Below are 17,173 nucleotides of genomic sequence, written 5' to 3' on the forward strand. Positions count from 1 at the left end.
CATCTTCCACTACTACTACACACTACTGCTGGAAAAACTGAAAATAACCACATGGTTTACAAAAACATGATTTACACTTCAGATCAGCTATACAAAATTGCTGTTTCTTTTTCAGCTGCACTCTGCACTAGAACAGTGTTTAAGATGCATTATAGATATTAGCACACCCTCCACTGTTATCTTGTTATTATCTTAAAAATGACATCGTACATAAAGGAATGGACTGGCTGGGTTTCAATCACCCTACGCAACTCAGAACCAAAGGGAGCATCACTAAGTCAGGCTTAAACAAGTGGTTTAAGATGCACTTGTGCACTCCATTGACACCTGGTATTTAAATCCGATCTGTATCCAGATATGTGATCCAGATTGTTGCACGGATTGTGTTTGCACCTACCTTAGATCTGAACACAGCGCAAGCCAGACTACCGCCATATGGGGTCTGGCAGATCTGATCATATTCCAACCACACCATGCATTAACATGTGTTCTTCCTGATCTGGATCACATATTAATAACAGGTGTAAACAGGGTGGTAAGCTTTGGTTGGCTGCAGAGCATCTAGACCACTTTCAGAGCCTATTTTATGAAAAGACACTAGATGGCAGCAGGAGACAACAGACAACAACAAAGTGATGTTACACATCAAACTTTTTATGAAAAGCACATCAGCTGATTGGATCTTTTGCCATAATGCTGTGGTTCCCAGCTATAATCTTAATTAACCCCTTTTCTATCATTGTGTGAAGTGACAACCCCAGACTAAGTGACATACTTTGAAATTATTTCATATTATGATCAATGTATAAGAATGACAACTGATAAACTGTACAATGAACCCAAATAATGAACACAATAACTGCAGGAAATTCATTATTTTACAGTACACTAATAAGATGCAACAAACCCTAATTTGTGCCAAATTGGATAAAAACTAGAAAAAATATATATTGTTTATTAGACAGTAAAAAAAAGATGTTACCCTAATATGAGCTAACAAGCCATAACTTGTATGAAATGAAATATGTATGAAGACAAAAAAACTAGAAATAATATATTTTATTAGACAGTAACCAAACACAACTTTGCCCTAATCAGACATAATGAGCCATACTTTGTATGGCTAATATTATTTAATAAACTGTAAACACTCACAACTTCACCATAATTACACCTAACAAACTGTTCTTTGTATCAAATCAGACAAAAAATAGAAATATTTATTTTTTTTCAGACAGTAAACAATCAAAACTTCACCCTGTAATAAAATAATAATAAAAAAAAAAGTTATTTCTATTTTTTGTCTAATTTGATACAAATCACATATTGTTAGCTCTTATTAGAGTAAAGTTGTGTGTTAACTGTCTAATAAAATATATTATTTCTAGCTTTGTCTAATTCAATACAAAGTACAGCTTGTAATGTCTTATTAGTGTACTGTTGAATAAAATGCAACCATATATTTTGTACAATTCTCTGTCTGTATTAAGGCTGAATGATTTTCAAAAAATATCTCATTGAAACTATTTTGACTCATGTTACATTTGTTATATGCTTTTCAACATTCGAGGGAATGATATAATGTATCATATAATTATTTTCATTTTCATTGAAAAATATATTCATATGATTATGATGTGATTTTTGTGCAGATCTCCACCAAACAAAGATGTTTTCTTAAGTTTGTAGAATATGACGTGTAGACCAGGACATCTCTGCAGCACAACGGTGTTTCATTTTAAACGGTATTTTGACCCACATTTTCCAGGCTCCAGCAATTTGAAAAGTTGCAGTAGGCCATATTGTGATTTTGATAAAATTTTGATAAATTGTTCACCCTAATCTGTCGTTTTTTTATGTTTAACAAACAAACAGGAAAAAAAAAAAATTGAAAGTGAGTTTTACATGTTTTGCATTGTTCACAGTCTGCGTGCACCCCTGATTCAATTTATGTGACATATGAAAAGCACAGAAGTCTTTAATCTTGTGGATACTGAGGAAAGAGAACAAACACAGTGACTGTACTTTTTGGTCTGTAGGTAGAACGTTGATGTGTAAAGAAAGAGAAAGAAATGTGAATTAAGGTTATTGATCAGTTCTCACAGATCACAGATGATATATTTTCCAGCCGGGATCTTCAACACATTTCACTTTCTCAGTGATTCAGTCCATGAAAACCGAACTTTACCTAATTCTTCTGTTGGCCTGATCTGATCTGCAGTACTTTTGAAGGATGGAGAAGACAGCAGCAGCAGTCAGTCAAGTCCACTTGTAGGCACAGTAATATTCACATATAGTAATAAAAAGATAAAATCATAACATGGTCTATTCTTTTATTTCTTGTGCAGATTTTCATTGCATTTATTGCTTAACATTTATGCATGTGAGCCACAACATTTTCTATTCATTATTATTTATTTTTCAACAGCATAAATCTATATTAATGTGACCAAGACACAGACTAAGCTGGATCCAGACACTGTTATATCAAAAATAGTGATTTATTTACGTATGAGAAAGACGTCTTCCTTTGATTGAATAGCATAAAAATGGCAAAGATGTAGAACATATATACACCACACAATACCCAGCATCCACTGTCTAATTTAGGGCTGCAACTAATGATTATCGTCGTAGTCGAGTAATCAGTCAATTATTTTCTCAATTTATAGAAAAATAGTTGTTATAAAATGTCAGAAAATTGTGAAAAATGTCTTTCTCTTAATGTTTCCCAAAGCCTAAGATGATGTCCTCAATTGTCCTGTTTTGTCCACAACTCAAAGACATTCAGTTTACTGTCATAGAGGAGCAAAGAAACCAGAATATATTCACATTTAAGATGCTGAAATCAAAGACTTTTAAGATTAATCAATTGTCAAAATAGTTGGCGATCGCTTTAATAATCGATTATTAATTGAATCCTGGGTTAATCATTGCAGCTCTGGACTAATTGTCCAGTTAACTAGAAATCTGTACTGTACTGAATCATAAAATGACCGTATGTCATCAGAGTGTTTCACATTTATTAGAGTTCAAATTAATGCCGAATGTTCACTGATTGAGCAAGTGTTTGTTTATGAGTTGTAAGAAATCATTAATAATCTTTTAGAAGGAATACATGTTTAAAACAGTTAAATTGGGCAGTATGTTAAAGGAGCAGGCAGTGAAATGGACGGTCACTGAACTTGTGTTCATCTTGCACTTGATCAAGTTTCTATTTTATTTTTCAATACTGGAGGTTAGAGCACGACAACGAAACAACAGCCTCAGTTCATCAGCTGCTCAATGAAGGGCTCTTGTGTGCTTACATCTCATTACTTTGGTTTTCCAGCCCGCAACTTCTGTTTTGGTTCACTCTTAGGCTGGAGATATACTTGCATTCGCATAGACAACCAGCTGCATGGCGAAACAAACTGTTCACGTGTTCGAAACACCACGAGAGGCCACAACAGAGAACTCAGACCGTTTCACTGTTCCTGCTGGACAGCCAACTTTTAGCAAACCTGTCAGACATGTCAACTTTATTTAGCCGTTTTGTTTTTTTTCTCACTTACCTCTCAGGTCTTCTGTAAAATTTTCAATTTCATAATCTGTCAGGTCACCAAGTGTTTAGAAAATGAACCCTTTTAAATATCTAATATTTTAACAAAACCAAGAGAACATAAAGTGTTTTCTTAAGTGTTTTATTATTAACATCTATAACAAAAACAGAAGCACTTATTTTGTCAAAGTCCTATGTTTACTTACATGTAAATGTTGTTTATTATCAATTCTCCATGACAAATACAAAAAGACACCACAGGGTGGAAGAGGAACATATTTACATCATTCAAGTGTTAGAAATTTTTTTTCTATGTTTCTATTTACAGTTTTTTAAGAAAGGTTCCTATTCTATATACACTATGAGACTGACAACAACCATCTTTATTCTGGACAAGCTTCAATACTGATCACATTGATCGGGTCCCCAGCACACCTTCTGACCCCAACCTCACATTCAGTCATCGTCCTGGCAACACTGCCAGCGCCGGAGCTGGCGCACAGGGGGGCGGAGTCTTTAGGGCAGTCTGACGGATTCTGACATACACATTTTCCTGTTGATTCTAGAATAAAAAAAAGAGAGATAATATATCCTGATGTGAGTTACAAACATTTTCATATTAAATAATTAGAGGATTCTTCTATTTCAGCCATCATTCCTATCACAACCTGTCAGATGGTCTGATTATCCTTCAAAAGCAGGCTCACCCTGACAGACTGTCCCTGGTTTGCAGTCCTCGCAGGACGTGGACGACTCGTCTGGCCAGCTACAGTCACTGTCATTGGCCAACGCAAAGTTCCGCCCCATACACCGCAGAGCTCCGAGCTGACAAAGTTCTAGCAAACGGGTTCGGCTTGAGCCGAGTTTGGCGCACAGCTGCAGGGAAGTCCTAAAAGAAGACAATATATGGACAGATCCAAAGTTTTATTTTGTGTTTTTAAAATTTTCTACCTTAGGGCAGGCATTTCTCTGTGTATAAACAAACAATAATGATCAAAAATCATACTCACGAGCACTGAAATGGCATTATACACACACACTCCGTTTTTCCAACAGTCTCCCACAGCTTACACTTCAGGCCCGATGGAGGAGAGGGAGCTGTGGGTGCTGAGGAGAAATTATAGAAAGCAGGATTGGTGTGTGTAAATCCACAGAAACAACTTTAAAGTGGCTTTAATCTGTATTTTATTAGAACAATATATCACATGATTACATGTATGTGACAGGGGTCACTCATAGTTATGAACCCACAAAGAATTATAAAACTCTGCAGTTTCCATCAGCTCTACGCAACGTTATTTTGGTTGTCCAACCAGCAACTAGTGTTTTTTTTTCACTTTTGGCTACAACAACAACTGTTCACAGTAAAAAAAGTTCTAAAAACTGACTGAATGCTAACAATAGCAATAGTGGAATATTTAGCAGGTTAAGAGCCAGATATTTCTCTCAGAAATTGGTGGAGACCAAAACAGAGCTAAAAGAGAGTGAATATTTGACTGAAATTCATCAGGTGCCTCAACACCAAAACAATGAGCTAACAGAGACTAAAAATGCTGCAAAGTATCCCGGGGTCGATACTCTTCTCCAAGTTTATTTAAATTATTCTGTTTCTAAGAGGTCAACCAGTTGAAGGTACGAGGCTTTACAACTTTGACATTTGATACTGAGAGTAAATGTGCGGTACCTGCTCGACAACGGGCGCTAGCTGGAGAGGGAGACCACTGCAGACTGGGACTGCACATGATCTCTGACACCTCACCATCCAGCACCGAGCCTGCAGGACAGTACAGGGACACACTGTCTCCAATCTGATAGGCTGCCTTGGTGGGCGTGGTTACAACGTCACCGTCGAGCGTAGGAACCCCACATGTGGAACCTGCGACAAGAAGAAAAAGTACGACAAAGAGAGGAAAACATATCAATTTTAGTCGCATTAAGTCATTCCTGAGATATCCTGCTGATGAATAATCAAAAGAACCGAGTGTGTAACCTCCCTGGGAGAGTTAATGAAGTGAAGACGTACTTTTACAAACCATCACTCCTGTCCTCCACGTCTGGTTTTCAGTGCATTCAGCCTCAGCGTCTCCACTGATGTAATAACCGTCTACGCAGGAATACTCCACCCTGTTTCCAACCAGGTAAAAATCTCTGGGATTCTAAGACAAAATACAACACTGGTAACTACACTGAAAAAGATGCATTTAATCACATCATTCAACCACAGCCGATCAAGTACCATTTAGTCCCATTATTTTGGAGAGAGTCCAGACATCTCTACAGCTGATATCTCCAAAACTCTGCAGCTCACATCAAAACTATCTACATGGATAAATAGCACTGCAGGCAGGAGGAAACGTATTTTTGATTTGGGGGTGAACTGTCCCTTTAAAGAAAAGATTATTCAGACAATCTACAAAACAAAGAAAAAGGTTTCACATAACTTTGTTGCTTTTAAAATACAGCATTAACCCCCCATCCTACCCCCATATACAAGGACAACCGACTGGTGTCCCTGGGGACCGCAAGAATCATAGCAAAATGTTTATTTATTTCTTCTCAAAACACTATTGCTTATGTAATTCATGCCATCTGAAGTTAATTTGCATTTTGACTAAAAAGATGAGGAAATCTGTGTCTTCAAAATGATTGACAAAGTGCTCCTCTCCCCTGATTGCGTGCGATACTTTAAATTAGGACTCATGAACATGAATTCAATCAATGAATACTTCTCCCTTGTTAAACTTTACTCGGGTGTTTTTGACTGCAGTTCCAAAGAGATGTGCCAAAAAATATACCTCCACAATCTGTGGGTACCCCAACGGTAGGATTTAGTTTGCAAACTCACATGAACAAATCCATTCCTGAGGTTCGGAGGCGTTCCACACGTCTTTGGTGGAGACACAGAGAGACTGAAGCACTGAGGCTCCATCATCCTGCACACAAACAGTTTACACAGTGAAGAAACCTCATCATGTCTGGTATTTCTGGAATATAAGTGTTTGTAGTATATTATGATGTCCTTACTGTAAGTACTGGATGTCTGCGTCTTCACAAGGCTGCTGCTCCACCTGCGGTCCGATGCAGTGCTGGCCACCTCTGCTGGGGGCGGGGTTGTTGCAGCTTCGGGTTCTTGACCTCTGACCTCCAGAGCAGGATCCCCAGGAAGACCAGCAGCTCCAGCTGCCGTGGATCACCCCTGAGACAGAAAAAGAGAGACTCTCTTGTTGTTCTGTTCTGTTTGTGAAGGAGTTTGTCACTGACTGGATGCCACGGTAACATAAAACTTTTTGACCCCTTTTCTTTTCTAACCCTTCCTTTTGTCTTCCTTTCATGCTTTCTTTCGTCCCCCTTTCTTTTTTCTTTCTTCCGCCTTCCTTTCTTTCTTTATTCTTTCTTTCTTTCTTCCTTCATTCTTTTCATTTTTCTTCCTTCCTTCTGTCCTTCCTTCCTTCCTTCCTTTCTTCCTTCCTTTCTTTTTATTTCCTTTTTACTCCCTTTCTTTTTTCTTTCTTCTTTCCTTCCTTTATTTCTTTATTCTTTTTTATTCCTTCACTCTTTTCTTTTACCTTAGTTCCTTTTTTCTCCCATTGTTTTTTCTTTCTTCCGTCCATTTTTCCTTCCTTTCTTTCTTCATTCCTTATTTTTCTTCCTTCCTTTCTTCTTTTCTACTTTTTTCTTCCTTCCTTTCTTCCTTCATTTATTGTTTTTATTTCCTTCTTTCGTCTTCCTTTCTTTCTTTTCATTTCCTTCCTTTTTCTCCCTTTCTTTTTTCTTTCATTCTTCCTGCCTTCCTATCTTTCTCTTTATTTATTCTTTCTTTCTTCCTTTCTTTCTTTCTTCACTCCTTTATTTTTCTTTCTTCCTTCCATTTCTCTAAATTTGTGTAAAACTTTTACACATTGCAACATTTTACGCTGTTAAGTGTTATTACTCTATTCTTTTAACTCAAATTTAAAATCTCTAACTCTAATATCAGTGTTAAATTTTAAATTAACAATTGATATAATTAGTTTAGTTCCTAAGATTCTGCCACTCTAAAGAGAATTAAAAGCATTAATCAGCATTATCAGCATCAATTTTTGACATTTGATTTTAAAACAGAACTAACTTTGAATTAAATACGGTTTTATCATTCTAATCAAAACTAAACCTTCTGACTAATCCACTATCCCGTCAGTCTTTGCTCTTTTTACCTGGTTGTTCTCCAGTCACGGCTCCCCTCTCACAGGCCTTTCCAGACGTTCCTGGCCGGCAGACACAGCGACACTCGGAGCCCGTCAGCAGCGGCTGGCCGTTGTTCTGGCAGGGCTGGCAGTGGCAGGGATGCTCCTCGGCCAGGTACTCCTCTGTGGCTCTTTTCATGTTGAGCTTCTTCAGACCTGCACACTCCACTTCCTTCACCAGCTCATACAGAGGACGCAGCTGGAAAACAGGTTAACAGTTTATTAAAGGACCAGTCTGTAAGATTTAGTGCCAGCGTGTCGGGGAACTTATGGAGGCTGCAAAAGTTGTATCTGGAGTAAGTGTTTGATTTGACTGTTCTGGAAGAGGATCTATCTGCTCTGTCGATATAAAGGGCTTATTTGAAATTAACTAAAACACAGCAGTTCCCTTTTTTTAGATGATTATACACTAATGAACACATACTTATTATATTCCATTTCTGCCATATTCTGTAAATAAAGCCCTCTAAATCTGACACACAGGACCTTTAATGCAGAGCACTAGACATGTGAAAACATTCGAAACATATGACAAACAAAATAATCATTCAGGGATGATACTTAAAATACAAACACATGTGGATTCATAAAAAAGTTTTTTTTTTTACCATCATAATAACCAATAAAGTACAGAAAAAGAATCTTTTACCGCTCAGAGGACATGCAAACATTAATATACCAGGCTAACTATCTTTCTACCTACACTAGTAACCAAGCGTTCTAGGGTTAAGCATTATCACTGGCTAACTACTTCATTTTGTGGGGTTTCAGGTTATGCTTGAAAAAGCCCTGTTCAGGACTAAGATGTCCACTTTGACGGAGCTGGTCGAGGCTGCAGCTCTCTCAAAGTTAAGGTGAAACCTGGAATCAAGCTAGCATTATGCTTTTAACATCCAAGTGGACATGGGTCTGCTTTGGTCCGCTAGGATCCCTGTGACATAAAGTTTGTCATGAGCGGGTGTACGCAGAGGTTCTGTGTGGACCTCCACGTACACCTTGTCAACGTGGCCACTACACCGATCCTGATACCAATTGACTACACATGTGTGAAGCACCTCTTCCAAGCGCACTGCAGGAAGTAAACAGAACTACTACACATCCGTCTTTTCTACAGCTCTTTGTGGATACATCCCTTTGGGAGTAGAATCCAAGCTTTATACATTCAGCAACTGTATGATCATCTGCTAGAGTCCATGTGATGTAAATTTCATCATCACATGTAGGCTATATGTGGATATCTGCAACCCAGCTAAAATCAGTAGCCAAACACATTGGTTAGTCTTCATACCTACAGCCATATGTAAAAGTAAATACAAACAAAACCCCATGAATATAACCTTGCTTGTTGAATTACGCTTAGTGAGCAACTAAATAGGGGTTATGTTGGAATCAAACAGCACTGTGATCTTACTTTTTTCCTCATCATGCTGTACTGTATTACTTTGGCTAAATGTCTCCCCCCTGCACTACAAAAAACTAACAAGCATCATCTATGTAGCCATCATGTGAATTTTTTGGAGCCTTTTGCCTGGTGAGCTACAGCTTGTAGCATGTGCCAGCAGTAGTTGTCATATTCAGCTGTCTACTTAACAGTAATAAATGATGATAATGATGATAGAGGTAAGCGCAACAAAAAATATGAGGATGGACAACCAAAAACAAATCTACGTGTATGGAAATTAAAGGTAAGTGAAAGGAATACAAAATAATTTTTTTAAAAAGCGTTCGATCAATCTGTCAGGTCATACCTTCTGGTCTATGACTTCAGGGAAGTCTTTGACAGACGAGGCCCAGTTGTCGTAGATCTCTCCGTTAGCTTCTGGGTTCTCCAGATCCAGAACAGACAGAGCGGCTATAGAGCCCGGATCTCCTCCGATCACATTGACCTTAATGGGCATCTTGTTTACGTTGTGTCCTGCAGACAAATGAAAATATAGCTCAGGCCAGAGTATGTGATAGTAAATGAATTTAATTTATATAAATCCAAATGTGACAAATGTATTCAGAGTGTGACTGATTTCTTTTTAACCCTTCAGGACACTCTGTGTTGTTTGACTTCCTAAATAAGAAAGCTTTCACTCACCGTGGCTGGATGATAAAGCTTTTGTCAGTTTTTCGCAGACGGTCTTGACTTTCTTCCTGAAGAAACGGCGCTTCACCTTCCTCCAACACCTCTGGTAGTCTATGTTTGTTGTACCTTTATACAGACAAGACAGGAGCAACATATATTTATGTCTAACACTTCAAAATTATCATTGAATATGCACGACTGGTACATCAAGAATTTAGTCATAGTTTTTTTAGGAGACAATGCTAGTATGGGACACAAAATTGGATATTTAAAGCTTTTATTTGCATTATTTGAGCAATGTGTAAAAAATGGCCACCGTTCAAAGGTAACTCCAGAGGAACTGCTAACAGTTACTTACTACTGTTTTCACTGTCTATGGATGTAGCTGCTAGCTGTTGTTAGCTAGTTAGCTCAGTTAGCTGTGTGGCTAGTGGTTCTGTTAGCTGACTAAAAATATAAAAATAAAAAATATATATATTTTTGCTTCTTTGAGCTTAAACTCAGGTCAAAATAGCAAGAACAAAATGTAAAGGTGCACAGAGCATCGATAAATGTCAATGTAATGAAAGCATTCACAGGGATTGGTTGAATTGCAAATTCTTGGAAGGACTGCTTTTCAGCCTGTCAATAAAATAATTTTTGAATGTTTTAAACTAAAAATTCTGGCCATATCTTACACATTGCACCTTTAAACTATTTTTATCCAATATATTTTATATTTCACAACATTGTTGACTAGTCTAAAAATGAAAGGTTCATATGTGGCACTGATCAATATAACCAATGCAAGAAACAAAGTCACAATATTACCTAAAAACTTAAATAGTAAAATATAAGAGTAAAAATATTCACAATTATCAAAAGTTCTTACTGGTCGATTGGAGCGCCTGATGGTCTAACTCCAGCAGGGCCTGGTATTCGCCTCCGAGCGACCCCTCAGAGAGGTAGTGTGTGCCGTATGTCTGGAACAGCCGGCGGTAGGCAGAGTAGTCGTACGTGAGCGGCAGCGAGGACAAGTCCTTCCAGAAGGCTTCAGACAGAGTCAGATACTGAGGGGCAGAGTTTTGGAACTGGGCCAGTTCCACTTTATTCTTCAGGATTAGAAGTCTGTAGGCCTGGATCAGAGACACGAAAAGACCAGGATGCCATTCTCTGTAAGCTGGTTGATAGAGACTTTTAAGCCATCTAGTGACAGAGTATAAAATAAGTATAAAATCAGTGATTGGTGAAGCAGATCGGGGTATATCTTTACCCTGTTGTCAGTGAGCTCTTTGTGGAAACTGCGACGATCGTGTCCCACCAAGGCGTTGGACTGAATGTGCTGCATGTAGGACCAGGAGCTCTCATAGGATTCATCGCTCTCATCATTGTCTACTTGCACCTGCAGCACAAACAAAGGCGACGTTTGGTTTCATTAGAGCAGCTGCTGGGAGAATAGCTCATCAATCTCTTGTATTTACGACATTTTTAGCCACACTGGCTACATGACTCTAGAGATGGCAATGTCTGTCTTTCAGTTACTGTAAAACAAGCTAATTGATAAATACATAAGGTTACAAACCATCATAAAACTGCTAACATACTGCTGTGACGCAGTGACACAGTAACAAGCTAGATAGCTACTACCTACTACTTTCACACAAAGTCATGTTTGTACAGTTGGCAATATTTTTTTCCCAGGATGGTGAAGGCATGACCTGCTGTACTCTGCCACTGATTGGCTTACCCTGATATTCTTACCCTAACCCTAACCAATCGTACTCCTCATGCCTAAACCTACCAAACCCAAACAAGCCAAGATAACGAGTACTGGCCAATCAGAGTGATAGTGAGGTAATGGCTTCACCATCCTAAGAAAAAAAACACTCAGGATAGTGGCTGTTATCTTCAGGATAACAATATAGATGAAAACATATCAGATAATTTACTTTCTAAGTAGTATGTTATGGCAGCATATTGTTACCACGCCAGGAAAAGAAAACGTTGTACAAGTTTAAAAGTGAAGTTTATTTTTCTAACAAGATGTTTTTCATGTTACAGCATATAAATATTTTAATGTTATTTTACATTATAACAAAAACTTTTCTAGTAACAACATACTATTTATCTTATGTAATGTTGTAATGTAATGTAAATTGTAAATTATAATGTGTATGTCATAACTTACTATTATGACATAAAATGTTTTATGTTATAACATGGTAACTTGTGATGCCACAATATGACGTGACACATTACATAACAAGATAAACAGTATATTATTATAACAAGAAAAGTTTAATGTTATAGCATGATAACAGTAGCAGCTCTAACATTATGACATCATATTGAATTTCTATTTAAAAAATAGCTGCAGATAAGTCGAGTCTTTCCTCCTTATTTGTGAAAATTACAACCAAACCTGGATTTGTTGTTAGTCTTACCTCAAAGCTGTACCTGAGGATGCTCTGTGGCAGTCTGTAATAGACTTTATGGTCACCACTGAACACCTTCCTGCACTGGCCTCCGAAGCTCAGAGTGTTGATCACACCTGCTTTCAGTTTGCCTGTTAGCACGTCATACCTGTACATCACGACACAGAAAAAACATTTCACTGATTTTGATCTAATAGGTGACATTTTCTCTACAAACATATCGATTTACCAGCAGAGATCAGGCTGCTGTTACAGTTTGCTAGTGTTGTATACTCACCCTCTGCCTGTGAAGTCGGAGTTTGGAGGTGTTTTGTTGATGTCACATGAGTACTGGCTGCTGTCTTGATCACAGCCTCTCTCATCCAGACCGTCCTCACAGTCCTGGTCTCCGTTACACACCAGAGATCGGCTGATACATTTACCTGCACCAGGGTTTCAATGGAGATTTTTCATTCACCATCGCAAAAGACATAATTCAGAAAAAAGGTAAAAAGCTCCTTCTTTTATTACACCTATAAAGTCTTTTTTAATTATATAATGTGTCATAAAATATTGTGTAATAATAGTGAGTCTGAGTAATGGCCAAATGAGGCCAAATAAACAGTATTGTCACACTTTTGTTGTTATTTGATTGATAAAAATAAAAAAAAATCACGGTATTGTTATAAAAAAAATATCTTCTGTAATGAATGTCATAACATACCAGAGGTGCAGCGGAACCTGTCTCCACAGTGCGTCTCCAGGGGACATCTTTTCACTGGGACACACGTTTGTGTTTGTGTGCCTTCTCCTGAACATGGCACACCCCCAAACTGTGCGTACACCTCCACATGGCGAGTCCGCACCTGAAACGGGCGCAATCACAACCATGAAATAAATTACAGAAATGAACAAATGGAATGATTGGCAGAGTCTGAACTGAAGTGATTAACAAGGCAAACTGTACACAAGATGTCAGACTAGGATTTGTGTACTTTTGGCCCCAAAATTTCTCAAAGCCTCTGTAAACCAAAACCATGAATGAATAAAAAGCATATAAAAAGTATTACAAATCAGATTTAATCCAAATTTGAATTCATGTCATTTATGTTTTTGTGACTATATTAGGTTTGAATTGGGCTCAAGATTTATTACAAGAATTACACAATTAATTCCACAAACCTATCATAAAATATCCATGTCAGTTGCTATATGTGTGCAACAAAATTTCTCTTTACTTGCTTCTGTAGCTGCTCTCTGATCACTCCTTCAACACAAACAGTGATTTAACATGACCCAAATCAATATTCATTTAAGTGTATGTTTTATTTAGAACATTTTCTCTGCTCTACTTTGCTGTTGGACAGCCTTTATCACAGCGAACCGACGCCACCTTCTGTGCTCTTTTCACAGCCGCAAAACTCCATTGAAAAAAACAGCTGCCTGATGACCAAGTAAAACAGTGATGGTCTCCACAGGCGAACCATCTCCAGTATTTTATGCTTAAGCCTTTTTTATTACAGTTAGTATTTTGGGTTACATTTTGACCACACCCCCAGGCAGTAGAAGTCTACACAGTGTCCAAGTATTTGGGTGATTGAAGTACCTTTGTACTGGAGCAACCATCACAGTCAGACCACTCTCCATAAGGCCCCCATCTGCAGTTTACAGGCCGCTGACAGCTGAGAGGAATGGACAGTGACATTATACTCCTCTTGAGAATTACTTGAAACATACGATCAATCCAAAAGATACATCAATGCATTATTATCCAAGTGATAATACTGCAGTATAATGTGTGGGCACTTACCAAACTGAAGACAGAAAGGCCAGCAGCAGCGCCAAAGAAGACAGAGGTACATTCAAATCCAACTGTACACACAGAGGAAGAAAAAAAATATTGTTTCATCTCTTTCTTTTTTTTTCTTTTTCTTTTTTTTTTTTTTTTTTTTTTGACCAGGATCATTTTTCTGAGTGTCTGTTGTTGTAATACTTATTTCGGCAAGAAAACGCAAATGCTTTTTGTCTTATTTAGAACATGAGTTACAGGTATACTGCAGGCCTTGTGGCAAAAACGAGTATTACAACAACAAACACTGAAAAAAAGAAGAAGAGTGAACCATTTAGTAACAGTTTTATTTTTCACTGACCTCTCAGAGCTTACATAAAATAACAGACTGTATACTGTAAAAAAAAATGCCAGATTTTTCAAGTTATTCTTACTTGGGAAAGTAACAGAAACACATCAACACTTTGATGTAGTGTTTTCAAGGTTTGAAAAGTGTTTGGATAAAGTGCTTGAAACTGCTTGAAATGTAATCACATTACTTTCATTACAAATGGCTGCTTGACTGAATTAGTTTTAGATAAAGAAATAAAATAAGTCAGATATTTGCTGAGCCAGATTGTATAGTAGGTTAATGATTGATTAATTGCCAAGAATTTAACCAACTGAATATGTATTAATTGCTGATTAATCGGTAGCTAGAAATGACATTAATTGTTCCTCATTTGACATTGTTTTGTACAGCGGAGCCATTCATTGGACAAGAAAACATCAAATAAGAAAAAAGGGGGAAAACAAACAAAAAAGGAAATGAGAAAAAAAAATCATTTTTATTCATTATTAATGATTTATCAATTAATAAATTGTTAGCATTTTCAACAAAGGAAAATCCACAGAATATATAACCCTAAAAGAAAGCCAAGTCTGCTTACAGACAGGTGGCACATTTTCACTTTCCTACTGAACCAAAACAATATGCTGCAATAAGTCTGAATGGTAAAAGTGTTGAGGAGTTTACAGTACCTTCATGATGTGCTCCTCAGAGTTCAGCCCTGTCGTCTGGTCCAGCACTGCAACACTCAGGGTCATATAATGCAGCAGGGTGGGGGGGGGGGGGGGGTGTTACTCAACAGATCCCCAAGTTCAGGAATTCCCACGGTGAAGAAACTCTCCTTCATTGAGTCTAATTTTGAATGCCTGTCTTCACACAATGAGTCATGAACAGAGACTCACTGTGCTTTTCCACAGCTTCGGTCCAAAGCCAGCCCGCCGTGTTTTGCTCCAGTATCTGCACTGAAATATTTCCAGCAACACTGTGAGCTTATTTCCAGTAAAAACCTCCATGATACTGTTTTCTTTGAGTGCTGAGGGGTACACAGAGTGACTAATCTGCTTGTTTTTTTTTTATTTAGTCCAGAGAGCCTCAGTGGATTGTGAAAGCAGTAGTTGCGTCACAACTGGTTATCCTGCCTTTAGAAGCTGAGTCTGCATGAGTTGGACAAAGGTCATAAAAATCCCCATTTGCCCCATATTTTAGCACATTGACTCAGTTGCTCTGTCAGCACAAAATGCATGTGGAAAAAACGCCTATATCTTCATTTGCAATACTAATTTTCTATTCATTTCAACATGAGAGTAACAATTTTATCCTCATTTCATATAATTTGCAGCCACAAACACACTATCTTAATTCAAGACAGTTATTTATTAAGCGCTAATTGTAGTAATCTTGTTTTATAATTTTAAATATAACTCAATTTCACAGATAAAGCAAACATATTAGTCTCTTACTCCAGCTGCACACTATGCTGCCATTAAATCCTACTCACCTACACACCTTATAACATCACATTCGGGATGGGAAGCTCACATGCTGTCATCAAAAGACTTATGTCATACTGTTGTTGCAACTCAGGTTTTGCTATTCAAATAAATGTATGAAATCTGACAAATTGTTATCTTGTCACCAACTCCTGATTGATCAGCAACTGAAAAAACAATGAAAGGGAAATGCGACCATATTTCAAGGCAAAAAAATCATATTTGATAACCCATTGGCTACCATTAGACAACAACTTACATTAGCATTAAGCACTTCCTATCTTAAGCAGATGGGGCGGTACGGTGGTGCAGTGGTTAGCACTGCTGGCATACAGCAAGAAGGTCCTGAGTTCAAATCCCCGGCTTGCTGGGGCAGGGGAGTTTGCATGTTCTCCTCGTGTCTGCGGGTTCTCCGGCTTCCTCCCACAGTCCAAAGACATGCATGAAAGGTTAAATGGTAACTCTAAATTGCCTGTAGGTGTGAATGTGAGTGTGAGTGATGAACTGGCGACTTGTCCAGGGTGAACCCCACCTCTTGCCCAATGTCAGCTGGGATAGACTCCAGCCCCCGTGACCCTTTGGGAATAAGAGGTTACAGAAAATGAATGAATGAATGCATTTCGCAGATCAAGGGACTCGACTGAAGAAAAATGTTCCAGGGTTCTCCAAACTCTATAACACAACATTAAAAGTAGACCACGATCTCGCCAGTAAACGTAACGTATGGCGAAATGAGCCATATATATTAATGGATTTTCAAAAACTAGAAAGCTAACCAGTGCTTGAACAGTATTACCGCCTTTTTTGAAACAGGAAGTGAGACAGGGGAGCTAAGAGTATAGGTAACTCTTTTTAATGCCTGATTAAATCATGTTTTTGTAATAATCTGACAGAGCTGATGGAAATTTGGGACACAACTTTCATAAAAAATTGATTTTAAAACAAAGATGATTATAATATCACATTTCTACACCTGTGATATCAGTAGATATTGTTAGTTTTAGATTTTTAAATTGTTTTAAGTTGTTGGAACATTGTTGGTAACGTTTGGGATAGTGTGAGTACAGTTCACAACTCATCAAAATATATGTCTCCTGTTTTTAGACATTTTAAGCTGAAAATGTAACATATGATAGCTTTTAAACTACAATGAGAAGTTATTCACTGTGTGTCATTTAGTAATGAAAACTCAGTCTTTATAAGTAAACTCAATGTGCTTTATGTTGAAATACATACAGCAACAGGTGACATGTCCAGAGGAGTTCAATAAATAAACAAGAATATATGCACCGGCAACAACAGAAAAGCTTTACAAAGGGGACATGGTTGTGACAGATC

The 17,173-nt window shown here is 37.8% G+C and overlaps 1 protein-coding gene across 1 annotated transcript; it reads right to left on the reverse strand.

The window, feature by feature from the left end:
* Positions 1 to 3,769: 3,769 nt before the first annotated feature.
* LOC146308116 (complement component C7-like) lies at positions 3,770 to 15,120 on the reverse strand. The gene is made up of 18 exons (XM_084745549.1): positions 15,038 to 15,120; positions 14,039 to 14,100; positions 13,835 to 13,910; positions 12,953 to 13,094; positions 12,527 to 12,671; positions 12,259 to 12,397; positions 11,088 to 11,216; positions 10,707 to 10,950; positions 9,848 to 9,961; positions 9,513 to 9,679; positions 7,735 to 7,963; positions 6,566 to 6,737; positions 6,387 to 6,474; positions 5,565 to 5,697; positions 5,226 to 5,417; positions 4,552 to 4,648; positions 4,249 to 4,430; positions 3,770 to 4,103 (listed from the first exon to the last, which is right to left on the reverse strand). The coding sequence occupies exons 1-18, from the start codon at positions 15,101 to 15,103 to the stop codon at positions 3,925 to 3,927; spliced, it is 2,556 nt and encodes an 851-aa protein (XP_084601675.1). The 5' UTR covers positions 15,104 to 15,120; the 3' UTR covers positions 3,770 to 3,924.
* Positions 15,121 to 17,173: the final 2,053 nt, after the last annotated feature.

Source organism: Lutjanus erythropterus, chromosome 20 (assembly GCF_056507025.1).
Source record: "Lutjanus erythropterus isolate fLutEry1 chromosome 20, fLutEry1.hap2, whole genome shotgun sequence".
Classification (NCBI taxonomy): domain Eukaryota; kingdom Metazoa; phylum Chordata; class Actinopteri; order Lutjaniformes; family Lutjanidae; genus Lutjanus; species Lutjanus erythropterus.

Coding starts and splice junctions, on each gene's coding strand:
- LOC146308116 (XM_084745549.1), bottom strand. CDS start 15,103: ATGACCCTGAGTGTTGCAGTGCTGGACCAGACGACAGGGCTGAACTCT. Junction 9,680..9,847: donor AGCTTTATCATCCAGCCACG/GTGAGTGAAAGC, acceptor ATTTGTCTGCAG/GACACAACGTAAACAAGATG. Junction 6,738..7,734: donor CGTGACTGGAGAACAACCAG/GTAAAAAGAGCA, acceptor TTTCTGTCTCAG/GGGTGATCCACGGCAGCTGG.